This window comes from Hemitrygon akajei, chromosome 1, assembly GCF_048418815.1.
Source record: "Hemitrygon akajei chromosome 1, sHemAka1.3, whole genome shotgun sequence".
NCBI lineage: Eukaryota > Metazoa > Chordata > Chondrichthyes > Myliobatiformes > Dasyatidae > Hemitrygon > Hemitrygon akajei.
The window spans coordinates 176,397,096-176,423,907 of NC_133124.1; the positions used below are offsets into that span (position 1 = coordinate 176,397,096).

The 26,812-nt window shown below is 46.0% G+C and overlaps 2 protein-coding genes across 2 annotated transcripts; both read right to left on the reverse strand.

The window, feature by feature from the left end:
• Window positions 1-1,561: 1,561 nt before the first annotated feature.
• On the reverse strand, window positions 1,562-14,397 carry LOC140726793 (uncharacterized). Its single transcript, XM_073043670.1, has 6 exons — window positions 14,386-14,397; window positions 8,771-8,975; window positions 4,616-4,864; window positions 4,298-4,441; window positions 3,355-3,400; window positions 1,562-3,171 (listed from the first exon to the last, which is right to left on the reverse strand). The coding sequence occupies exons 1-6, from the start codon at window positions 14,395-14,397 to the stop codon at window positions 3,150-3,152; spliced, it is 678 nt and encodes a 225-aa protein (XP_072899771.1). The 3' UTR covers window positions 1,562-3,149.
• Window positions 14,398-19,594: 5,197 nt separating this feature from the next.
• LOC140726851 (uncharacterized) lies at window positions 19,595-23,312 on the reverse strand. Its single transcript, XM_073043807.1, has 4 exons — window positions 23,185-23,312; window positions 21,372-21,448; window positions 20,689-20,946; window positions 19,595-19,783 (listed from the first exon to the last, which is right to left on the reverse strand). The coding sequence occupies exons 1-4, from the start codon at window positions 23,310-23,312 to the stop codon at window positions 19,605-19,607; spliced, it is 642 nt and encodes a 213-aa protein (XP_072899908.1). The 3' UTR covers window positions 19,595-19,604.
• Between the last annotated feature and the right edge of the window lie 3,500 nt (window positions 23,313-26,812).

A 26,812-nucleotide genomic window follows, 5' to 3' on the forward strand; every position in this document is an offset into this window, starting at 1 on the left:
ATCTCATAGGCATTCAACAAACACACTCTCCTGGGATCCATTTCCAACCTGATTTTCCTAATTGACCTGCATGTTGAAATCTCGCATGACTGACGGAACATTGCCACTTTGAGATGCCTTCTCTATTTCCCGTTGTAATCCACAACCTCGCTGCTTTTGGGAGGCCTGGCACCAGGGTTCTTTTACCGTTCCAGTTTCTTAACTCAACCTACAAAAATTCAACTTCTTCCAATCCTACCTCTCATCTTTCTATGAATTTGATGCCTAATTTCCTATCCCTCCGATGCAACATGTGACCTTGGACATTCAGCTCCCAACTACAATAATCATTCAGCCATGATTCAGTGATGGCCACAACGTCATATCCGATAATCTGTAATACTGCAACAAGATGATTCACCTTATTTCTTATACTACACGCATTTAGATTAAACACCTTGAGACCGTATTTACTGTATTTTCCAACTCTGTATCCCCAATTATTTGATACTCAACTTGTTGGCTGCAACTAAGTCCCATCACCTGCCTGCCCTTCCTGACAATCTGACAGCACGTTAACTTTGTTTTTCTGTTCTATCCTGCAGCCCTTTACACTGGTTTCCAACCCCCTGCCAAAATTAGTTTCATCCTCAGCAGCAACTCCAACACACCTGACTGCGAGAACATTGGTTCCCCTCGGGTTCAGGTGCAGCCCCTTCACTTTTGAACAGGTCATGCCTCCCCTAGAAGAGATCCCAAATATCCAAGAACCTGAAGCCCTGCCCCCTGCACCAGCTTCTCGGCCATGCCACTTTCGGATTTCTGTCGGGATTGTTCCCCAAGCAGCTCCCTAGTGCATTTGTCCCTCCCCAGTGATATCCGTGCAAGCAGAACTAGTACAACACCTGTCCCTACACCTCCTCCTTCACTAGCATTCAGGGCCCCGAACAGTCAGTGAGCAAGAGTGCCTTCGGCTCCCTGTGCAAGGAGAGCAGTCAGTCTTCAGAGCGGGGTTTCAGTCAACACGGGAACATTGATTGGTAGACCACTTCGCTAAGCACCTACGCTCTGTCCACCAACGTGATCTCCCAGTCGCCATCCCATTCCGATATGTTAATCCATGGCCTCCTCTACTGTCATGATGAGGCCACACTCAGGTTGGAGGAACAACACCAGTCATCCCCTTTTCCCTTTCTCACCTCATCTCCTTACCTACCATCGCCTGTCTCTGGTGCTTCACCCCCTTTTTCTTTCTTCCAGGGCCTTCTGTTCTCTCCAGTTGGACTCCCCCTTCTCGAGCCCTGTGTCTCTTTTCCCAATCAACTTCCCAGCTCTTTACTTGATCCCTCCCCATCCTGGTTTCAGCTATCACCGTGAGCTTCCCTCTCCTCCTCCTCCACCTATTAAATCTACTCATCATTTTTTCCTCCAGTTCTACCAAATGTTCAGCCCAAACTGCCGACTGTACTTTTTTCCATAGATCCTGCCTGTCCTGTCGAGTTCCTGCAGCATTTTGTCTATGTTGCTCTGAAGAACCATTTTCTCTTTAAAATTAATATGAAATTATACACTTGGTGTTGTAATGTTTATTTTGTCCAAATGCAAACAAGGCCACAGCAGCCACTTTATTCTGATCAACGTGTGAACATCGATTTTGCGGGCTTTAATGCATTGAGTTGCAGCCAAATGATTGTCTGATTAGATATTTGCATTCATCAGGTGTAGGTAAACGTGGCCACTGAGTGCAAATTCATCACTCACTGAAGTACAAATCGAAGTAAATATAACACAAATTTAAATTATAAATCATAATTTAAAAATAGAAAAGGGAAAGTAAGGTAGTGCAAGTCAGGTCCGGATATTTGGAAGGTACGGCCCAGATCCGGGTCAGGATCCATTCAGCAGTCTTATCACAGTTGGAAAGAAGCTGTTCCCAAATCTGGCCGTATGAATCTTCAAGCTCCTGAACTTTCTCCCGGAGGGAAGTGGGACAAAAAATGTGTTGGCTGGGTGGGCCGTGTCCTTGATTATCCGGGCAGCACTGCTCCAACAGCGTGCGGTGTAAAGTGAGTGCAAGGATGGAAGATTGGTTTGTGTGATGTGCTGGGCTATGTTCACGATCTTCTGAAGCTTCTTCTGGTCTTGGACAGGACAACTTCCATACCAGGTTGTGATGCACCCTAGAAGAATGCTTTCTACGGTGCATCTATAAAAATTAGTGAGGGTTTCAGGGGACAGGCCAAATTTCTTCAGCTTTCTCAGGAAGTAAAGGCACTGGTGGGCCTTCTTGGCAGTGGACTCTGCTTGGTTAGACCAAGTCAGGTCATTTGTGATATTCACCCCGAGGAACTTAAAGCTTTTGACCTGTTCCACCTGAGCACCACCGATGTAGATGGGGTTGTGCAGTCCGCTACTCCTTCTGAAGTCAACAACCAATTCCTTTGTCTTGCTGACATTGAGGGATAGGTTATTGTCTTCGCACCATGCCACCAGGTTCTTAACTTCCTCTTTGTACTCAGACTCATCATTACCCAAGATACGGCCTACAATTGCGGTGTCATCAGCAAACTTATATATTGAGTTCGATGGAAACTTGGCTACACAATCGTGGGTGTACAGTGAGTACAGCAGGGGGCTGAGTAAATAGCCTTGTGGGGCACCGGTGCTCAGAGTGATTGTAGAGGAGAGCTTGTCCCCTATTTTTACAGCCTGGGTCCTGTCTGTGAGGAAGTTGAAGATCCAGCTGCAGATCTGAGTGCTAAGACCCAGGTTCCGGAGCTTAGGAATCAGTTAGATAGATTGGATATTTGCATTAATCAGGTGTAGGGAGAAGTGGCCACTAAGTGCAAATTTATCACACAACTCCCCTTGCCATTTAAGGAGCACCTCGTATCTGCTGCCTATTTCCGGAGTGTTGGTAACTGGTTTACGATTGTCACAAATACCAAGACACAGATCACGCGTTCATCTTCTTGGGTCCGAGACGTTTGGTGATGGCGGGACAGATGTTGTCGTTGAGTCTGGTTGGACCAGTTTCAACTGTTTGTATCTTCCGCTGACGGACAGTGGAAGAGCGGAGAATGTACAAGTGCCAAGGGTCCTCAATTCTGCTGATAGTGGGATCTCACTGTGCATAGACACCCCACAAAGTTCTGTCTGGTCCAACCTTATCATGAGCCACACATTCTGCACCTGCATGTAGAACAGAAGGCCATAAGGAGAGTCTGATCACAGGGTGACACAGGCAGGGAGTGGAGCTGAGATGGGGAGGGGATTCACAGCTGGAGGGGAACTGAAGAACGGAAGGGGTACAGTGAAGCCACCAATGGGGAGCTCTGGCATAGAGATTCTCCAGGAATGGATGTGGTCACTTACCAGAGAAAGAGAAGCACAGCCACAGGCACACAGAGTCCCACCGTCACTGGGGAAGAGAAATACTGTAATCAGAGCAAATCGACCAGAAACGTACAGTATAGATGTGGAATAGTCTGTTTACACCCACACCTCACTGCGCGGTTCCATCTATTCCATTGTGCACTGGGGATTGGGATCTATGGAACGGGGGTGGGGGGGGGGTCCTTGCTGATGTTGTTTGTTGCTCCTTCTGTACTGATTTGTATATTTACTGCAGACACCAGAATGTGTGCTGACAATCACAGGCTGCCCCTTGCACCTCCTTCGGCTGTTAGTCATTAACACAAATGATGCATTTCACTGTATGTTTCAATGTACATGGAACAAACACAGAATACAAATTCTCCCACCCTATCCAACTGCATTTTGTGTCAAGAAATATACCCATCCCTTATATGTCAAGTACATGTTTTGTACGCAGTGGCACAGGTAGACAGGACCGCTGGCCTTCAGCAATCAGGAGATTTACAATATTGATCACCCTGCTATTGGACAGATGCCATTCAGCTGTAGAGAGAGCCGAGGGGATTTGACGATGTTGCCCAGACTCAAGGGACTGAGTTATTGAGAGAGTCTGAACTCGTTAGGGTTTTATTCACAGTAGTGTTGGAGACTGAGAGAGGGGCATTAAATTTGAGGGATGTAAATAAGGTGAATACATTCTTCCCAACCCTGAGTTGTGGAATCAAGGAGACAGGGGTTTAAGATGAGAGGAAACATTTAAAATGGAGCCCAGGGTTGAGAAAAATCAGCCACTGTTCAAATGGCAGCACAGACTCAATGGGCTGAATGGCCTTATTCTGCTCCTCTGCCCTCTGTTGTCAAACTGCCCAGCACGGCAACGGGGAAAAGAGCAGGAGGAGGGGAGAGACCCACACACTTCTGAGAATCATTTAAACCTCACCTCGAATTCCCATCAGCACATTAATGTCCCACATTTCTGCTCTTTTGGAACTGTCCGTCCTAGTGGACACAATCTCAGAATTCGTCACCGGTGGGGAGGTGGGCGTTTCGTCTGCCACTGTCTCCTGTCTGGGACTCTCCGAACCTGTCGAACATGATGGGTACACCTCAGTGCTGAGCTGCTCTCCCCAGTTCCCCAAGTCTTTTGGGCCAAAGTGCCTGTTCCAAGTCTAGAGTCTCCCTCGTGGCACGGAGAGAATGTACATCAGTATGATGGCAGTCTGGAGTATCAGACCCTTCCTCTCCCATCCGCACTTACCCGATGTGTTGTTGGAGATCTCACAGAAGACGGTGCCAGGGATACCCCGGGTGTAGTTCAGGGTGACACCACCAGCTTCCACCCTGGCTTCCCTGGCGATCTGACAGCGGAGTTCGTTGCCTGTGCCTCTGGTGCAGTTATCCTGGAACTGTCCGAGGTTGTGAAGCCGCAGGATCTGGGACCAGGACATTGTACAGGGACAGCTGAGGGAGATGGGTTTTCGAATGAACTTACAAGGGCCGTGATCACCTGCCGGGAGAGGAGTATCAGGGTCAGTGGGTTCAGAGGGATGTCAACCCCCCCTTCATAGTGGTTCCCTATACACTGCCCCATCACAGCCCCAGGGTCAGCCCAACAATGAATCTCTCCCTCCCCCTACCACCTCATAATACCAAACTGGAACCAGATACAGGGTGAAATTCCCTCTACAATGTCCCATTGCCCACTCCATGGGTCAGATGAAATGCAGTTCCCTGCAGACTGTCCCATCACAGAGATCAGACACAGAATGACTCTCACTCAACCCTGGACACAGAGTCTCCCTCTATGCTACGTTGTACTTACGAGCAGCAGATCCGACCGTGAACAACAACAGACAGATTGCGATGAACCTGAGGAGACAGATAGGTTGAGGTGAGGAGTGAACTCTGCAGAATCTGATCCCACCTCAGACTAGAATTGTCAATAGCAGTCAGAGTTTAGTCATGAACAGCTGAAACTGTCCAGCCAGTAGCCTGATTTTAAATGTTTCTTTGGGATTGGATTTAATGGAAAACCATGGCCAAATCGGGGTCAGTCAGGCTGTTCTTATGTGGGGCCAGTTGTGTGTTTTTGACTCTGTTGTGTTTTTTGACGAGGTGGAGGGTTATTGATGAAGCCTGGACAGCGAATATTGCCGACATGGATGTTAGCAAGGCCTCGGACAAAGTACCTGATGGGAAAGTAACTGACTAGAGAAGGGGCAGTGTTGGATCTTCTGTTAGGGAATGAAATAGGTGAGGTGACGGAGGTATGTGTTGGGGAGCACCGGGTCCAGTGATCACAATGCCATTAGTTTCAATATAATTATGGAGAAGGATAGGACTGGACCCAGGGTTGAGATTTTTGATTGGTGAAAGGCTAACTTTGAGGAGATGCGAAAGGATTTAGAAGGAGTGGATTGGGACAATTTGTTTTATGGGAAGGATGTAATAGAGAAACAGAGGTCATTTAAAGGTTAAATTTTGAGGGTACGGAATCTTTGTCTTCCTGTTAGGTTGAAAGGAAAGGTTAAAAGTTTGAGAGAGCCATGGTTTTCAAGGGATATTGGAAACTTGGTTAGGAAAAAGAGAGATATCTACAATAAATATTGGCAGCATGGAGTAAATGAGGTGCTCGAGGAACATAAAGAATGCAAGAAGAATCTTAAGAAATTAGAAAAGCTAAAAGAAGATATGAGGTTGCTTTGACAAGTAAGGTGAAAATAAATCCAAAGGGTTTCTACAGTTATATTAATAGCAAAAGGATAGTGAGGGATAAAATTGTTCCCTTAGAGAATCAGAGTGGACAGCAATGTGTGGAGCCGGAAGAGATGGGGGAGATTTTGAACAATTTCTTTTCTTCGGTATTCACTAAGGAGAAGGATATTGAATTGTGTAAGGTAAGGGAAACAAGTAGGGAAGTTATGGAAACTATGACAATTAAAGAGGAGGAAGTACTGCTGCTTTTAAGGAATATAAAAGTGGATTAATCTCTGGATCCTGACAGGATATTCCCTAGGACCTTGAGGGAAGTTAGTGTAGAAATAGCAGGGGCTCTGACAGAAATATTTCAAATGTCACTAGAAATGGGGATGGTACCGGAGGATTGGCGTATTGCTCATGTGGTTCCATTGTTTAAAAAGGGTTCTAAGAGTAAATCTAGCAATTATAGGCCTGTCAGTTTGACGTCAGTGGTGGGTAAATTAGTGGAAAGTATTGTTAGAGATGATATATATAATTATCTAGATAGACGGGGTCTGATTAGGAATAGTCAGCATGGATTTGTGCGTGGAAGGTCATGTTTGACAAATCTTATTGAATTTTTTGAAGAGGTTATGAGGAAAGTTGACGAGGGTAAAGCAGCGGATGTTCTCTATATGGACTTCAGTAAAGCCTTTGACAAGGTTACGCACAGAAGGTTAGTCAGGAAGGTTCAATCATTAGGTATCAATATTGAAGTAGTAAAATGGATTCAACAGTGGCTGGATGGGATATGCCAGAGAGTAGTGGTGGATAACTGTTCGTTAGGTTGGAGGCCAGTGACTAGTAGTGTGCCTCAGGGATCTGTATTGGGTCCAATGTTGTTTGTCATACACATTAATGATCTGGATAAATTGGATTAGTAAGTATGCAGATGATACTAAGTAGGTGGCGCTGTGGATAATGAAGTAGGTTTTCAAAGCTTGCAGAGAGATTTAGAAGAGTGGGCTGAATGATGGCAGATGGAGTTTAATGCTGATAAGTGTGAGGTGCTACATTTTGGTAGGAATAATCAAAATAGGACATACATGGTAAATGGTAGGGCATTGAGGAATGCAGTAGAAGAGAGTGATCTAGGAATAATGGTGCATAGTTCCCTAAAGGTGGAATCTCATGTGAATAGGGTGGTGAAGAAAGCTTTTGGTATGCTGGCCTTTATAAATCAGAGCACTGAGTTTAGGAGTTGGGTTGTAATGTTAAAATTGTACAAGGCATTGGTAAGGCCAAATTTGGAGTATTGTGTACAGTTCTGGTCACCAAATTATAGGAAAGATGTCAACAAAATAGAGAGAGTACAGAGAAGATTTACTAGTATGATACCTGGATTTTAGCACCTAAGTTACAGGGAAAGATTAAACAAGTTAGGTCCTTATTCTTTGGAGTGTAGAAGGTTGAGGGGGGACTTGATAGAGGTGTTTAAAATAATGAGGGGGATAGATAGAGTTGACATGGATAGGCTTTTTCCATTGAGAGTAGGGGAGATTCAAACAAGAGGACATGAGTTGAGTTAGGGGGCAAATGTTTAAGGGTAACACGAGGGGGAATTTCTTTACTCAGAGAGTGGTAGCTGTGTGGAATCAGCTTCCAGTAGAAGTGGTAAAGGCAGGTTCGGTATTGTCATTTAAAGTAAAATTGGATAGGTATATGGACAGGAAAGGAATGGAGGGCTATGGGCTGAGTGCAGGCCAGTGGGACTAGGTGAGAGTAAGCATTCGGCCCGGACTAGAAGGGCCGAGATGGCCTGTTTCCGTGCTGTAATTGTTATATGGTAATATGGAAGCTCATCCAGTTTAAGGTCTGTGGGATGGAGAGTGAATCGGCTGTTTGGACTTAGAACTGGCTTGCCTACATCAGACAGAAGGTAATGGTTGAGGGGAAGTGTTCTGACTGGAAGTATTTGACCAGGGATCCGTACTGGGAACTCAGATGGATGCAAATATGCTTGGAGACGATGGCCGGTGGAAACCAGTGCAGGCAAGTCTGCGGTATTGGGTGTTAGTGAGATTATATTTAAAGGGGCAGTGCATGCTAATGGCCAGACCTTGCTAAAATCCATGACGGCAACATCCGCGCGCTCTCACAGGCATTTCAAACACGATCTCGCTGTGCAGAACACCGCCTTTCCGCTTCTAGTCAAAATTCAGTGAAAGTTCCTGTGACCCACTGATTGGTAGAACTTTCTACAGCCGCCGCTCTCTCCCTGTCCTCCACCCACTCCCAAAAGGGGCAAACAGGCACTTCGAACAGAATCTCCCTGCCCGTGCCCACGCCCATTCTCTCTGTACGCAATGACGCTTGCATCACCGGCTTTCTGATTTTAGCTGCGCCTTCTCAACATTGAATGCGACTTCCAAACACGAGTTTGAACACCAACTGTTTGATACGACTCCTGTGATCCCACTTCCCAACTTGGAACCGAGCGCTGATCGGTGCAGCCTGACAACCCACCAACGTGGGTAATCAACAAACTTTGCAGAGAATGCTCTCCTCGGCCCCCTCTCTCTCCCTGCCCCCGTTCCGGTCGCTCTCCCCCTCTCCCTCCCGCTAAGGAACGGACATTTGCGGCTCCCGTCACCGTCCAGAACCCCACTTCTGCAATCGCCGCCTGGTGTTGTATGAAAGAACAATCCCACCGTCACGATCCCGGGACCTCTACCTGAGGGCACTTGACTCATTTGACTGTAGGATGCTGCAGACAGCCATTTCAAACACTCCTTCTCCTTCTCCTTCTCCTTCTCCTTCTCCTTCTCCTTCTCCTTCTCCTTCTCCTTCTCCTTCTCCTTCTCCTTCTCCTTCTCCTTCTCCTTCTCCTTCTCCAACTCTTCCTCCTCCTCCTTCTCCTCCGACTCCGACTCCCGGGACTTTTATATATGCGGCTTCTTAAATGAAGCTCCGCCGAGCGCTGATTGGTGAGAATTGCAATACCGTAAGTGCGTCATTGTCATCCGGTTACGTCATCGTAATTTGCATTCAGCGCGCGAAATAATTGGCGCCAGAATATACAAACAAAATTTACCTGTAACTGACTGCATTTTCAGCGAATGGACAGAAGGCAGATACCGGGACAGAGCCAGGCCAGCATCAGATTTAGGAAGTGGGATGGGCGGGGCAGTAGTTAAAAAAAGGCAGTGCCCATTATTAAGGACCCACCCCCTGACCCAGGACGTGCCCTCTTCTCATTGCTACTACAGTTAGAGGTACAGAAGCCTGAAAGCACAGACTTAGCGTCTTCCCCTCTGCCTTCTGATTTCTGAATGGACATTGAACTCATGAATACTATCTCACATTTATTATTTCTGCTTTGGAGCTATTTTTAATTTAACTATTTAATATCATATATACTTACTGTAATTCATTTTTTAATTTTTCTCTATTCTGATTTGTACTGCTGCTGCTAAGTTAACAGATTTCACGACATATGTGGGTGATTTAAAAACTGATTCTGCCTTTACTCGCCTGGTTAACTGTCAATCACTGACACATGTTACTGAGCTTGTTTTACTTTACCGCCCTGTCAGTCTGCGTGGAAAGTGGAGAGAACAACTGACTTGGACTCGGGATTCATCTTCCCAAATGCAAGGGTCCCACCATTAATGGTGAATGGACACTTTGATCTCCCAAAGAGCAGCATCTCACACTTGACCAAATTAAACTCCAAATACCATTTGTAGATCCATTGCCCGTATCTGTAACTGATCTACATCCCGCTCTACCCTTTACCAGACTTGTACACTGTTCACAACACCAGTCAGCTGTCTACAAACCACCCAGTTATATTCTCCTCCAAGATATTTCTATTATCACCAACAGTGTGTGACCCAGACAGATCCCTACGGAATACCAGTACACATGGGTCTCCTGCCACCACTCTGACTTCTATGAAAGCAAATGGCCAATTCGCTGTGGATCCCATGCATCTTAATCTTCTGGACAAGAATCTTGTGGGGGATCTTGTCAAATGCATGACTAACAGTCACGCAGACAATATCCACAGTTCCACCTTCAATCACCCTTGTCACCTCATCAAAAAGCTGAACCAAGAGAGCATGACACGATTTGTCGCACAAAGTCAGGGTGCTGAGGCCTGAGCACCCCCTCCAGCAGTTTGCCTACCACTGACGTGAGACTCATTGGTCCATAGTTTCCAGGATTGTTCCGAACAACAGCAGCTTCTTGAATACTGATGGAAATTTCTCATGTAGGACCTTGCCCACAGCCTCCAGCTCCAAACATGGTTTGCATCCTTAATCCGTCAGTGTCACTACCCTCTTGCTCTTACTGTATGTGAAGAGTGTGTTGGGTTCACTTTCCCCCCATAACAGGCAGTTAACACACTTTCCACCACACATCTATAGAAGCTTGCTAAGGTGACTTGTCAATCATCCACAGATTCCCGAGGAACTAGAAGCACTTCCGTGCTTTCCCAATAAAATTTATATGATGGGTCCTGGACAAGTCCTCTGAGATAGTGACACCCAGGGAATGTAAAATTACTGACCCTCTCCAACTCTGATCCTCCGATGATTACTGGTTCATGGACCTCTGGTTTCCCTCTCCAACAGTCTACAATCAGTTCCTTGACATTGTTCACATTCAGTGAGAGCTTGTAGTTATAACACCACTCAGCCAAGCTTCCTCCCTGTATGCAGATTCATCAATCCCTTTGATAGATCCTACAACACTGGTGTCATCAGCAAACTTGTATATGGTGTTGGAACTGTACTTACCACACGGGTCTTTCACAACGTCCCAGGTTCCCTGACTTGGGTATCCTTGTCCTCTGTACATGGAGCGTACCTGTCCTGTACTCTGTGGAGTTGGTCTTTACACACCCTCCACACATACCTGTCCTCAGATGTGTTCACCTAAAGACTACTGTTCCCAGTTGACTCTCCCTAGTTCCTTCCTCAATGTCTTGTAATTGGCTGTGTTGTAATTTAATACTATAGCACGATCTGTACTTGCCTTTATCTATAGCTATCTTAAAACACATGGTTACTGTTCCCTGACAATTCTCCAATGGGAAGTCTGTCACCTGGCCAGGCTTATTACACAACCCCAGGTCCAGTATCAATCCTTCTGGATGCAACTAACAAACGCTGTCCTCTTTAATCTCTTCCACTAAGGAGCTCTCAGTCTATATTGGAGCTATTGAAATTACCCACGACAACAGAATCATTGTACCTTCATTATTTTGAGTAGATTCCCCAGTCCCTTCCAAACTACTGTCCCAAGTAACTACTGGGTGCACTTCTCACAGATGTAGCCACTGGGGAGGCTGTGAGACAAGAGTGTAAGACACAGGGGTGGTACCGTAGTGTAGTGGTGGCACAACGCTTTACAGTACAGGCTCATGGGTTCAATTCCCACCGAGGTCTGTACATCCTCCCCATGACCGTGTGGGTTTTGTTTGGGCCTGGCTCCCTTCGCGGGATGTGTCACCAGTACTGATATCTGACCCCCTTCGCCAACCCAACTCATCACAACATCCCTGTTTCGGCAATAACGGTCCGGTAGGGTCCGACAGTACAACCCCACTGTCATGATCCCAGAACTTTACCTGAGGGTATTCAGCTGTGGGATGATGCCGTGCACCTGGGGGAGGGGGCAGATCCTCCAATCTCCATCACTGCCTGTGGGGAAGCACCAGCTCTACTGCTAGACTCAGCCACATTTGAGGCTTCCTAGCAGACTCCGCCCCGAGTACAGCTTGTTGTCACTCACGATTCAGGTCATCGAAACATCAGGGTGATCAACAAACTTCAGGGCGCGAAGAAAATTTTGGCGCCACAATGCACAAGCAAAATTGACCTGTAACATGTTGATTTGTGTCTTGTACATGGGGATAGGGGTAAAGGTTGGGAGAGTAGATGCGATCCAGTGAATAGGGGAGAGACCCACTCACTGCTGGTGTCACTTAACCCCTTCTGAACCCAACTCCTCCAGTAGTTCACTTCAGAATGAGAACCTGCCCCTTAGTTTCTGTTGATCTGCCCCTATCTGACCTTATTTTGTGGCAGCTGTCCATTACAATACATAAAAATAAAAATATTATAAATTGCAATAAGAATATATATATAAAAATAGCGCAAACAGAGAGCAAAGCAATGATGAGGAAGTGTACATGGGTTGATTGTCCATTCAGAAATCTGATGGGGAAGGGGGAGCTGTTCCTGAAATTTAGGTGTGTGCCCTTAGGCTCTGAACATCCTCCTTGATGGTAGCAATGAAGGTTGTTGTTGTGACACCACTTATCTAGCCGATCTATCTCACTCCTGAATGCCTCCTTGTCACCATCTGATACTCTGCCAATAATAGTTGTGAAATCATCAAATTTATGGCTGGCATTTGAGCTGTGCCTAGCTACACAGTCATGGGTGTAGAGAGAGCAGAGCAGTGGACTAAGCACACACCCCTGAGGTGTGACAGTGTTGGGTGTCAACGAGGTAGAGATGTTCTTTCTGATCCACACTGACTGTGGTGCCCCGATGAGGGAGTCAAGGGTCCAGTTGCAGAGGGAGGTACAGTTTGCTTTTTGTGTTTGTTGATTGGAATTGCAGACATGATTGTTAAGGATCTGAGCGTATGATTATACATGTTTCTTGAACAACTTTTATGGTTGACAAAGTCAATGTGTAATCTCCTTGTAGCTTTAACGATGTTTACAGTTGACAACTCTACGTGTAACTTTTAATGTTGATGAGTTTGTTTATTTATTGAGATACAGAACGGGCCATTCTGGCGCTTTGAATCACCCCTCCCAGTAATACCCCGATTTAATCCTAGCCTAATAACGGGACTGTTTACAATCACCAATTAACCTACCAACTGTCTGTGGGAAGAAACTGGATCACTCGGATGAAACCCACATGGTCATGGGGAGAGCATGCAAACTCCTTATTGGCAGTGGTAGGAATTGAACCTGGATCGCTGTTACTACAAAGCGTTATGCCAATCACTACACTATCTTGCGACCCCAAGTGGTACACGTGTCTTTTATAGAATCAGAGTAATAGGTACTTCAGCACAGAAACAGGTCCTTTGGCCTATCTAGTCCATGCCAAACTTGCCCGATTGCATTGATCTGCACCTGCCCACTCCTCCCCACCCCATACCCCTGCTATCCATGTACATATCCATACTTCTGGAACGTTGAAATTGAACCTGCATCCACCAATTCCTCTGGCAGCTCGTTCCACATTCTCACCACCGTCTCATGTTCCTCTTAAACATTTCACCTTTCACCCTTACCTCATGGCCTCTAATTCTAGTCTCACCAAACCTCAGTGGAATAGCCTGCTTGCACTTACCCCAACTATAGCCCTCATCATTTTATATTTTTCTATCAAATATCCCCTCATTCTCTTATGCACGAGGGACTAAAATCCTAACCGTTTCAATCTTTCGCAGGTCCTCAAGTACTGGTAGATGTTTGTAAATTTTAACTGTATTTATTGGCATCTTTCCTGTAGGTAGAACTGCACACAATACTCCAAATTCAGCATCATCAATCTCTTACCTAGCTTCAACATAACATCCTAACTCCTGTACTTAATACGTTGGATTTATGGGTCAGTATTGCCAGAAGCCTCTGCCACACCCTCAGTGTCGTACCTTTCACCGTGCAGGTCCTACCCAGGTTTGACCTCCCGAGGTGCAACACCTTGTACTTGTCTTCATCAATTTCCATCTGCCATGTTTCAGGCCGTTTTTCCAGCTGCTCCAGATGATTGTGCAGTCCACTGCACCTCTAATTTTGGCATTATCTGCAAAGTTGCTATTCCAGTTAACCACATTATGATCCAAAATGTTGGTGTAGAGGACAAGCAACAGCAAGCCAGGAACCTATCCCTGTGGCACACCACCAGTCATATGCCTTCAGTCAGAGAGACAACCATGTCTGGCTTCTCCCACAGAGCCAATATCTCATTGAATTTAGGACCTTACCTTGAATGCCAAGCTATTGAACTTTCTTGATCGACCATGTGGAGGCAAATGGCTTGTCAATGGTTTTACTAATGTCCATGTGGACAACATCCATTGCTTTACATTCATCAACTTTCCTGGCAACGTCTTCAAATCTCTATAAATAGGTCAGATACCTGTTCTCAGGGAAAAGCACGACAGAAATGTTCTCACTCCCTAACTGCTCCCAATCACTCAGTGAGCTGGTCTGCACCTTCTCCCCGTGGTTACCCCGGATTTAGCCCATCAGAGACATCCTCCACCCCCACTCCCCCTGCAGTTTCACAAGCAGAATTTACAATTTACCTGCTTCTCCATTTTGATAATTGCTTTATTATTCTCACTTGTACTGAGGAACAGTGAGGAGCTTTAATTTGTGTCCTGTCCTGAAAGATCATGCCTACATCAGCACCTCAGTGCAGTGCAAATGGGAAACAGAATACACAATACTGTTAGAGTTACAGAGAAAATCAGGTGCAGGTAAACAATCAGGGCCACAATGTGCTCATTGGACGTACAACAGCTCCCACAATTGTTGCCTGACCTGCTGAATGTTTCCATTATTTCCGGATTACATTTCCAATCTCCATCCCCCACTCCCTCACTCTTGGCCGAACACTTCAATATAACAATAATATATTGCCATAAATACAAGATAACTACAATAAATATTTACAACACTGATCCCTCTCACAGCAGGGAGGGATAGTTGGTGTTCACATCCCAGAAAGCAGACTTTGTCATTCCCACATCCAATCCTTTGAGAGATGTGTGGAAAGGCAGGAATTACTCCCATGAGATTGTGGATTGCGTGAAAAGCCTAGCCTTGGTATCTGCAGTTGAATGCCGGGATGCCAGGTTTTACATAACTGACCCAGGGGTCCAGAGTTTCCCCCATACATTGGACGCCTGGTAGACAAACAACCATCAATTCCAAATGGGAATTGGTTGGCCTGGAATGTCACAGAACTATACAGGCCCTTCAGATCCTCCTTGCACAGGAGAATTCAACACCCTCCCATGAATTTTTTTAAGGCGGTGACTATAATGATTGGCAACAACAGTGAGGTAGATGTTATCGCCCTACACTTTGGTTCGATCTTTGATAGGGAGAGCTGGTCCAGGGGCTCCTGAGATCCAAGGCAAGCTGGTGAATCGGTTCCAACATTAACTGGTGATGAGAAGCTGAAGGTGGAGTTGGGAGGTTGCTTCTCTGATTGATGTCTGTTACTCTGTGATGTATCAAAGGGTAACTCGTGTGATATGATAACAACTGAGTTGTGAATGTTGAAGAAATAATTGGTAGGTTTGTGGCAAAGACAAGTTGATAGTATTGTGGATGGGAGGAAAGTTGGCTTGGATACAGACTGGATGGAAAGTTGTGCAGGGAGAGGCAGATGGAGTTTAATTCAAAGGAGGGCAAGGTGATGTGTTCTGCCGTGATGGAATGGTAGAGTGGACTCAATGGGCCGAATGTCCTAATCCTGTCCCTATCTGTTATGGTCCAAATGTAAGAAAGTAGAGTGTGTGTGTGCATGTGTGATACAACTGTTTGGTCAATCTCCTTCCCTGTTTTGTAGATGCTCCTCTTGTTCACTGCCTGACACTTCATGCATTCCTCCTGTTGTACTTCAAGAATTGTTGGAACTGAAAGTGCACGGTGCTGTGTCACACTCTGATTTATTCTAAACCGGCAGCAGTGCACGAACAGCATTGGGACGACATCCTTCTGATTTCGAGACGGGACAGAATGTCGATGGCAATCTGCCTGTTATGCTTTTATTAATAGTAAAACAGTGAATACATGTCAATAATAAACACGTTCATTAAGGAAAATCGACATATTTATTGTTACAAATTAATCATAAACTCTGCTCAAAATTACAATCGCAGATGAGAGAGTTCGCTTTGGAAGATTGTTGCCCATTTGGGCACACGTGATCAAAAAATTATGAAAGATATTATTCCTAATCTCTTTCACAGTCCCTCAATCCAGATTGAATACTTTAATTTAATAATGTATTGTCATAAATACAAGAATAATTTATAACCATAAATACTAAAATTCATACTTACAACACTGATAAACACTTATAACACTGGGAAAGTCACAGAATTTTCCGAATACAGGCACTTCAGCTCATCTTTGTAGAGTTAATTCCTGTACATCTAATTTGCCTGGGTTTTTTCAAGGTGGTAAATAAAAGTATTGATAAGGGCAGTGAGGTAGATGTTATCTACATACACTTTATTAAGATCTTTGATATGGAGGACTGGTCTGGAAGGCATTTGGAGTCCAAAGTGAGCCAGATAATTGGATCCAACATCGGCTGGTGATCAGAGTTCGATGGTAGTGATGGGAGGATACTTTTCTGATTGATGTCTGACCTGTTGTTTACCACAGGGTACCAAATGTGTGATTTTGTTACCAACTGATTTGTAAAGGGTGCAGGTATGATTGGCAGGGTTGTGGCTAAGACAAGTTGGTGGCGTTGTGGAAGGTGAGGAAGTTTGTCAAGAATTCAACTTCATCGTAGAAGAGAATTACAAGGATGAAAGGTGTCTTTCATTATGCTGGCAGCTTCCCTGAGGCAGGGGGAGTGTAGACAGAGTGTTTTCAAATGGAAATTTTAATTCTGTGTCTACCCCCCCCCCCCCCCCCACAGATGCTGTCTGACCTGCTGAGAGTTTCCATCATTTCCTGATTTCATTTCCAATCTCCATCCCCCACTCCCTAACTCTGGGGTGAACACTTTAATATAACAATAACATATTGTCACAACTACAAGACAAGTACAATAAATACGTACAACACTGACCCCTCTCACAGCAGTCAGGGTATTTGGTGTTCACATCCCAGCACACCAAATTCATCATTCCGAGAGGTAGGATTGGTCGCATGAGATTTTGAACTGTGTGGAATACTACTGCGTGGTATACTCTGTCCAATGCCAGGGTTTACACAGATGACCCAGGGATGCACATGCACTTGACAAGATACTGGTCAGACTGCACTGGGGTCACTGTGTACAGATCAGCTGACTCCACTACAGGAAGGCTGGGGTCACATTGGAGGGAGAGCCGAGGAGATACACTATGATGTTGTCGGGATCGGGTGGTGGGGGTTTAGTCATGTGGAGTGATTGGACAGGCTGGAGCAGATTCCTCTGGAGTGTCGGAGGCTGAGTGCAGACTTGATGGACGTGCTGCTTGAGGTATCGACGCTGCTGATTGTGGGATCTCACTGTGCGTCTCCATCTAGACCGACATTCTCTGACACTTTTTCCGACATTGTCTCCTGGAGGTACAACAGAGGGGAAGGTCACCGAGCGTCAGTTCACCGGGTGACAGAGATGGGTCAGAGGCGGTGAGCGAGATGGGACACCAGACGGATGGTGAGCGAGGATGCCGCAGTTGAGAGAACTGAACACTAGGATTCCCCAGGAAGCAACAAGGTCACTTACCACAGAATGAGAATCAGGACACCAAGTATAAAGACTCCCAGCAGCACCACTGTAGAATGGAAATGTTACAATTAGACTGGTTTCACCAGAAACATACTCGATCGATATGGGAAAGTCTGATACCCATCCTCCTCCCCACTCCCATGGCTGCATCAGCATCCACATCCATCTCAGCCATACCTCCATCCATCCCATAGTCCCACATACTCCCCATCTTCACTGCCTTTTGTATCTCTCCATCCCGTCTCTAAATCACAAGTACAGGGTTCTGTAAACATGATGTCACCGGTAGATGGGATGGTGAAGAAGGTGTTTGGCACACTGGCCTTCATCAGTCAAGGCACAGAGTACAGAAGCTGGAACATTACGTTGCAGTTGTACAAGACACTGGTGGGGCTCATTTGGAATATTGTGTTGGTCAGTGTGTTTCTAGTTACTTTGAATGAAAAGTGCCACTCCGGGGGTCAGTCCAGAAGTTCACAAAAACTACTGGGAAGTGTTTGATGTTTCTGGGCCTGTGTTCACTGGAGTTCTGAACGATGAGGGAACGGGGGATCTTTCTATCAGGATCTGAGGAAACAGTAACAGGATAAAGGAACATATACAAAATACTGGAGGAACTCAGCAAGCCAGGCAACATTTATGGAAAAGAGTAAAGAGTCAATGTTTCATGCCGAGATCCTTCATCGGGAATGGTTTACTCTTTTCCATAGATGCTGCCTGGCCTGCCGAGTTCCTCCAACATTTTGTGTGCATTGCTTGGATTTCCAGCATCTGCAGGTTTTCTCAATTGTGACAGGATAAAGGGACTTCACTTTGGAAATAAGATGAGGACTTGTGGAAAGTGTTGAATCTGCAGATTGAGACCAAGTCATTAGATGGACAAAGTAGCCACTGAGTGTTTGTACATGGTCTCTGCTGCTGTAGCCCATTCACTTCAAGGTTTGACATCTTATGCATTCAGAGATGTTCTTCTACACACCACTGTCATAATGTCTGGTTCTTTGACTTACTGTCACCCTCCTGTTGGCATGAACCAGTCTGGCCATTTTTTTCTGACCTCTCTCATTTTCACCCACAGAACTTTGCTGACTGGATTTTTTGGGTTTTGTGTTGTTTTCACCTATTCTGTGTCAACTCTGAGACTGTTGTGTGTGAAAATGCCAGGAGATCAGCAGTTTCTGAGATACTCAAACACCCTGTCTGGCAACAATCAGTCCACACTTTCTACCAAAGTGCATGACCGTACACTTCCCTACACCGTGTTCCATCTGCAACCTCTTTGCACATTCTCCTAATCTGTATAAGTCCTTCCACACACTTATCTCAACACCACCTATCCCTCTACTACTCTTTACATCATCCACAAAGCAATCAATTGACTCGAAGAATGATATATAAACAAGAAAAGAAGTGGTCCCAATACCAAAACTTGTGCAACATCACTACTCAGTGGCAGCCAACCAGAAAAGGTCTCCCTTTATCCCCACCCCAACTCTTTGCCTCCTGCCAGTCAGCCAATCTTCTACCCATAGCAGTATCTTTCCTCTAATACCATGGGCTCTTACCATGTTTAACAGCCTCTTGTGTGGAGCGGTTTATCAAATGCCTTCTGAAAATCCAAGTAAATAGCAGCCACTAACTCTCCTTTGTCCAACCTGCCTGTTATTTCCTCAAAGAGTTCCATCAAGATTTGTCAGGCAATATTTCCTCTGAAGGAAACCATGATGACTTTGGCCTATTTTATCATGTGCCTGCAAGTATCCAGAAACCTCATCCTCAACCTTCCCAACCAATGAAGTCGGGATAACGGAATGATCATTTCCAATGCCTCAATGTCTTCAGAACCCTGGTGTATCATCCATGGTCCAGGTGACGTATCTACCTGCAGACCTTCCGGCTTCCCCGTCACATTCTCATTGGTAATAGCAAGAACACTCACTTCTGCCCTGACACTCAGATTTTTGGCATACTGCTGGTGTCTTACACAGTGAAGACGGATGCAAAACTCTTATAAATTACATTGGCCTCATTCGGCTTCTACATCCTAGAACAGCTCACTCAACCTTCAGGTACGGAGTGGGAAGCCTCACCTGGAATTACTATCTCCATACGCGCACTTGTAGTGGTGTCCTGCACCCGTCTTCCGTCTGTCTCGGTGGACAGTGGGTTCGCAGATGTCACCAGTGGTGGGATAGACAGCTGGTCTACTTGTGTCCTCTGGCTGGAACCCTCCCCGCCTGAAAAACACAGTGGGTACATCTCAGAGTCGAGCGACTGACCTTCGATCCACGCTTCTGAGGTCGGATGGGTCCCGTGGGGAGGAGCGGTGAGCTCGGTGCAAAAGGAGCAAGAGGTGGAAAAGGTGAGCGTGTTCCACAGAGCTGGTCTGTCCCAGGACCCAGTGACATAATCACACACCGGAGAAACATGCACTTTGGGGACAAACCAACAGAGCCAGTCCTATTGGCTTGCATTCGCTCTGAAACATTTCCCATCCCTGTACCTCTCCGAGTGACTTAAATCTTGTTAATGAAGCTGCATCAAGCTCTTATTTTGGCTGCTCATTCCAGCTATGGATCTTCTGCCGGGTGAAAATGCTGCTTAAAACTCTGCATAACCTCGGGAGAAAGGCTATGTGTATTCACCCCATCCATGCCCCTTGTGATGACAGATAGATTATCATCATGCACCTTATCGTTTACCTGCACTCCACTTTCTCTGTTGCTGCGACACTTCTTTCTGCTTCCTGTCATTATTTTACCCTGTTCTATTGTGTAATGATCTGATCTGTTTGAACAGTGGGCAGGACAAGCTTTTCACTGTCTCGGTACACGTGACATAATGAATCAGTTCTGATTTCTAATATGATGAAGGCATTCAGGAACCTCTTAGAAGCTGATGCGATTGAGCAGAAACTGGGGGGGATATGGACAATCGGGCAGGCAGAAGAGAGTTATTTAGTTACGGGTTAATTACTGGTTTAATTGATTTGACGATGTATTTTTTGGCCGAAGAGCCTGGTCCTGTGTTGAGCTGTTCCGAGTCTGGAAACCAGAGTCTCCCTCTAGTGGCACGGAGAGAATGTACATCAGAATGGCGGCAGTCTGGAGTATCAGACCCTCCCTCTCCCATCGGCACTTACCTGACGTGTTGTTGGAGATCTCACAGAAGACGGTGCCAGGGATACCCTGTAGCTTCAGGGTGACACCACCAGCTTCCACCCTGGCTTCCCTGGCGATCTGACAGCGGAGTTCGTTGCCTCTGCCTCTGGTGCAGTTATCCTGGAAATGTTCGAGGTTGTGAAGCCGCAGGATCTGCTCAGCATTCGGGGACCTGGACATTGTGCAGGGACAGTTGAGGAAGCCAGTGTTTGGAATGAACTTACAGGGGCCGTGATCACCTGCCGGGAGAGCAGTATCAGGGTCAGTGGGTTCAGAGGGATGTCATCCTCCCCTTCATAGAGTGGTTCCCTATACACTGCCCCATCACAGCCCCAGGGTCAGACAAACAATGAATCTCTCCCTCTCCCTACCGTCCCAAAATACCATACTGGAACCAGATAGGACATGAAACTCCCTCTACTAGACAGGGATATGGAGGAATTTAAGGTGGAGGGTTATATGGGAGGCAGGGTTTAAGAGTCGGCACAGCTGTGGGCCGAAGGGCCTGTACTGTACTGTGCTGATTTGTTCTATGTTCAATATCCTATGGCTCACTCCATGGGTCAGATGAAATACAGTTGCCTGCACACTGTCCCATCAGAAGCATCAGACACAGAATGAATCTGACTCCATCCTGCACACAGAATCTGCCTCTTGTTCTTACCCGTTGTATGTAATCTCCCGTTGTACTTATGAGCGGCAGATATGACCGTAAACAGCCACACACAGACTGCGATGAACCTGAGGAGAAAGATAGGTTGAGGTGAGGAGTGAACTCTGCAGAATCTGATCCCATCTCAGACAGTCATGAACAGCTGAACCTGTCCAGTCAGCCGTCTGTTCTTAATGTTCCTTTGGGTTGGTCTTCATCGGAAAACCATGGCCGAATTGGGGTCAGTCAGCCTGCCATTGTGTGTAGTAAGTGGTGTGATTATTGGGACTTGATTGAATTTTTTGATGAGGTGACGAGTATCGTATTGATCTCTGGTGCTGGAACAGAGGCTGGGGAGGTAGTTTTACCAAATATCACATGTGGACATGTGGCACTTCGTAGGCAAGATAACTGCAGGCCCTCCAGGGTCAAGGCTCTCTCCTCCTCCCCTCGTAGTAGGGGAACATGCCCGAAGGCAGGGGTAGGTCTGGTAACCACATACCTCATAAGTGATGTTCAGCAGACGGAGAACTGAAATCGATCAGTTCCATACATACAGCTTTACTGTTCCCCAGGTATGGGCATTCACCCTTCATGTAACCTGATCAATCACCTTTGTTCAAGAAACGGACATTGGAAAACCTCTCAATTGCTGAGCAACCTTCAGTGCATAGAATCAAATCTTTGGCAGAGTAACAACTAACAGGATGCCATCAATCTCCCTGTTCTTGAATTAAGACTGTTAACAGTTGTTTCTCATTGAGAATTCAGTGCAGCTGTATCAGATAATGGAGGTACAGAGCAATGTTAACTTTCAGTTGTTCTTTGAGAATCACAGGTTCATTCTTCAGCAGATGGTTGAGCAATAGTTGATCGATCTGCCACTAGCTTATCAATACATTAATTAGCAATAGTTTCATCTGACATAGTTGTCAATCTTTGTGTTTCATCGCTGTCATTCTCACGCGAGCCGCTAGGGGTTCCTGTAGAGGCCATGTCGCGTCCATTTCGGAATACCGATGGTGTCGCTGTTCCCGGAGTCTTGTAATTCTCCTGAGCTCGGATGGTGGCGCTGTTCTTCAAGACAGTTCAGCCTGAAAACTTTCCACACCCACATGGGCTTATCTTGCACGTGATTGCCTGCTCAGAGCGCCATCTGAGCGATACCATGGACCGCCCAAGCAAAACTTCATACAACGCACATCTTTCTGGAGCACTTTTCGGTTCATACAAAGATTTGCTCTTTAGATCTTTTTACTATCATGTTTTAGTAGTTTATCGCATGTTTGGCGATTCTTTCGAATAGCAGAAGACTTTACTCCCCTCGTTAACTTTCAGTCGCTCACACGTTTTACTGAGTCGAGAAAATCTGCAGAAACTGGAACTCCAAGCAACCACACAAAATGCTGGAGGAACTCAGCAGGCCAGGCAGCATCCGTGGAAAAGATTAAATATCCGATGTTTGGGGTCGAAACCCTTACTCTCCAGTCCTGCTGAAGGGTCTCGGCCCGAAACCTCGACTTTTTATTCATTCCATATACGCTGACTGTCCTACTGAGTTCCTCCAGCATTTTGTGTGCTTTGCCCTGACGTTTTCTGTCATTATTCTTCCCGACGGTCCAACTCAATCTCCCGCTTCCTTCCGCAGTGATAGGTAGAAACCCCAGTCTCGGCTCACCAAGCTTCGCTACGCTGACTCCTCTCCCACGTATCACCTCAGCTCACCCCAACGCGACTCCCTCTCCAGGACCCCAACTTCGGCAATCACCGCCGCTGTTGCCGGAAAAAAAATATAACCTCACCATTACGATCCCGGGATCTTTACCTGAGGGTATTCGGCTGTGGGACGATGCCGTTCTCCGGTCGGACAATCACTTGAAACTTCATTATCACCGCTATGCGAGAACACACTGACTGCACGGATGGTTGCTGCTGCTTATATAGTCCATTCATTACGCCCACACTGATGATGCGCGGTTTGCAACAATGACTCATATCGAAACAGACTTGTGGTTATTGGGTAGGCGTTACTATTTCGCAAAAGATCTTAGTGCAGAGCTGCTCCTTCCTTCCAACGGATGTCAGTCGGGTGGTTGGGGGAGGGGGGAATGTCGGTGAGATTGAGCCATTGGGAGTGGGAGGTAAGCCTCCCCCTCACGTCTTTTGCTCCAGGACTTGGTAAGTTTGTCATATTTCCGCACCTTTTGCCTCTGCCCCCCTGAACGTTTCCTCTCCAAGTGACTTTAAATGCAGCATTGTACCTGTTTCACTCATTTCCTCGATCCCTATATGGCCACACTTTATGTGAAAAAATTGCCCCTCAGATTCTGTCGAACCTCTCCCCTCTTACCCTGTTTTGTGGTACTTTGTGTGGCGCGTGGCCAAGTAGTTAAAGCGTTGAACTGGCGATCTGAAGGCACACACGCAGCCGAGGCTTAACCACACAAGCAGCCGAGGCTTAACCACACAGACAGCCGAGGCTTAACCACACACGCAGCCGGGGCTTAACCACACACGCAGCCGAGGCTTAACCACACACGCAGCCGGGGCTTAACCACACACGCAGCCGGGGCTTAACCACACACTGCTCCTGCACGTTTATAGCCCAGTGGTGCAGTATAGACAAAAAATACATAAAAACATATTAAATATTTGTATTAAGAAAGTGCTAAAAGAGAGCATTGCAACAGTGAGGCGGTGTACGTGGGTTGATTGTCCAATCAGAAATCTGATGGTGAAGGGGGAGCTGTTCCTGAAATTTAGGTGTTTGCCCTTAGGCTCTGAACATCCTCCTTGATGGTAGCAATGAAGGTTGTTGTTGTGACACCACTTATCCAGCTGATTTATCTCACTCCTGAATGTCTCCTCCTCACCATCTGATACTCAGCCAATAATAGTTGTGTCATCAACAAATTTCTGGCTGGCATTTGAGCTGTGCCTAGCTACACAGTCATGGGTGTAGAGAGAGCAGAGCAGTGGACTAAGCACACACCCCTGAGGTGTGACAGTGTTGGGTGTCAACGAGGTAGAGATGTTCTTTCTGATCCACACTGACTGCGGTGCCCCGATGAGGGAGTCAAGGGTCCAGTTGCAGAGGGAGGTACAGTTTGCTTTTTGAGTTTGTTGATTGGAATTGCATACATGATTGTTAAGGATCTGAGCGTATGATTATACATGTATCTTGAAGAACTTTTACTATTGACAAAGTCAATGTGAAATCTCCTCATAGCTTTAACGATGTTTACAGTTGACAACTCTACGTGTAACTAATGAGTTTGTTTATTTATTGAGATACAGCATGGAACGGGCCCTTCTGGTGCTTGGAGACACAGCACCCAGTAATACCCTGATTTAATCACGGGACAGTATACAATTAATCTACCAACTGTCTGTGGGAGGAAACTGGATCACCCGGATGAAACCCACATGGTCATGGGGAGAGAGTGCAAACTTCTTACTGGCAGTGGTGAGAATTGAATCAAGGATCTCTGGTACTAATAACCGTTATGCTGACCACTACACTACTGTGCCACCCCATGTGGTAAACATGTCTTTAACACCTTTTATAGAATCAGCATAATAGAACAATATAACACCGAAACAGGTTCTTCAGCCCATCTAGTCCTTGCCAAACCTTCTACCTAGTTGCAGTGATCTGCATCTGTCCACCCCCTGCGCCCCCATACCCCTCCTATCCATGTACATATCCATACTTCTGGAACGCTGAAATCAAACCTGCATCCACCAATTCCTCTGGCAGCTCGTTCCACACTCTCACCACCATCTGAGTGAAGAAGTTCCCTCTCATGTTCCCCTTGAACATTTCACTTTTCACTCTTAACCCATGGCCTCTAATTCTAGTCTCACCAAACCTCAGTGGAAATGCCTGCTTCCATTTACCCTAACTATAGCTCTCATAATTTTGTATTCCTCGATCAAATATCCCCTCATTCACTCATGCACTAGAGATTAAAATCCTAACCTTTTCAATCTTCTACAATAGCTCAAGTCCTGATAGATCCTGGTAAATTTTGTCTGTGCTTAGTGATATCCTTCCCATAGGTAGATGATCAGAACTGCACACAATACTCCAAATTATGCTCATCAGTGTCTTATACTGCGTCAACATATCATCCTAACTCCTGTAGGTAATACTTCCCAGGGATCAGTTTTCCCAGAAGCCCCTGCCACACCCTCAGTGCTGTACTGTTCACTGTGCAGGTCCCACACAGGTTTGATCTCCCAAGGTGCAACACTTCAAATTCTTCTGCATCAAATTCCATCTGCCATGTTTCAGGCCATTTTTCCAGCTGGTCCGGATGTTGCTGCTCCTCTAATTTTGGTATTATCCGCAAAATTCCCAGTCCAGTTTGCCACATTATCATCCAGATCAATGGTACAGATGACAAACAACAGCAGGCCAGGAACCGATCCCTGAGGCGCACCACTAATCACAGACTTTCAGTCAGAGAGACAACCATTTACTACTACATTCTGATATCTCCCACAGAGCCAATATCGAACTGAATTTACTCCCTCACCTTGAATGCCAATCAATTGAACTTTCTTGATCGACCCTGTGGAGGTCAATGGCTTGTCAATGGTTTTACTAACGTTTGTGCAGACAAAATCCATTGCTTTGCATTCATCAACTTTTCTGGGAACTTCTTCAAATGTCTATAAATTGGTCAGACTCATGTTGACTATAGGCTCCTGTCAGACTCATTCTTGTATATCCTAACCCTTAGAATACCTTCCAATAACTTACCCACTGCTCTCAGGGTCACTGGCTCTACAATTCCCTGTTCATTCTGACAGGTTTTCTTGAAAAATGGAAAAACATTAGTTAACTGTATGCCTTCTTAACCACAGAGTCAACCCGGACAGCAGCTTTGAGTGTCCAATGGACTCGGACTCCAAGATCCCTCTGATCCTCCACACTGCCCAGAGTCTTACCATTAATACTATTTTCTGTCATCATATTTGACCTACCAAATGAACCACCTCACACTTACCCGAGTTGCACTCCATCTGCCCCTGCCAATTCACAGCCCAGTTTTGCATCCTACTGATGTCCCTTACTTCCTCTTACTTATCACTCGAACAGGACCCACTGAGGAGCTCCAGGCATGGTCTCCTTATAGTTGACCTTATCAACTATCAGGATCTGCCACCAAACCCATAGTTCCCTTACATCGCATGTCCCGTTTCAACCTCCTACCCAAAATGCACAAACCCACCTGTACAGGTAGACCCATTGTTTGCACTCGTTCCTGCCCCACCAAATGTGTATCTGCATACCCCTGTTCTTACCTACATCCGTGACTCTTTACAAGCTATTGCTTTTTCAAAACTTCGCTGATCATCTTATTTTCACTCTGGATGCCCAGTCCCTATAAATCTTCATTCCCCCATCAGGAAAGCCTCAAAGCTCTCCGTTTCTTTCTGGACAC

Bases quoted from the DNA above. Each gene is read 5' to 3' on its own strand.
- LOC140726793 (XM_073043670.1), bottom strand. The intron at 3,401-4,297 runs GTGAGGTTTAAA...TCTCTTCCCCAG, and splicing joins TGTGCTGATGGGAATTCGAG to TGACGGTGGGACTCTGTGTG. The intron at 3,172-3,354 runs GTAAGTGACCAC...TTCTACATGCAG, and splicing joins GCTGTGCTTCTCTTTCTCTG to GTGCAGAATGTGTGGCTCAT.
- LOC140726851 (XM_073043807.1), bottom strand. From the start codon at position 23,312: ATGAATGGACTATATAAGCAGCAGCAACCATCCGTGCAGTCAGTGTGT. The intron at 20,947-21,371 runs GTAAGAACAAGA...CTCTCCCGGCAG, and splicing joins CGGGAGATTACATACAACGG to GTGATCACGGCCCCTGTAAG. The intron at 19,784-20,688 runs GTAAGTGCCGAT...TGTGTTTTTCAG, and splicing joins GATCTCCAACAACACGTCAG to GCGGGGAGGGTTCCAGCCAG.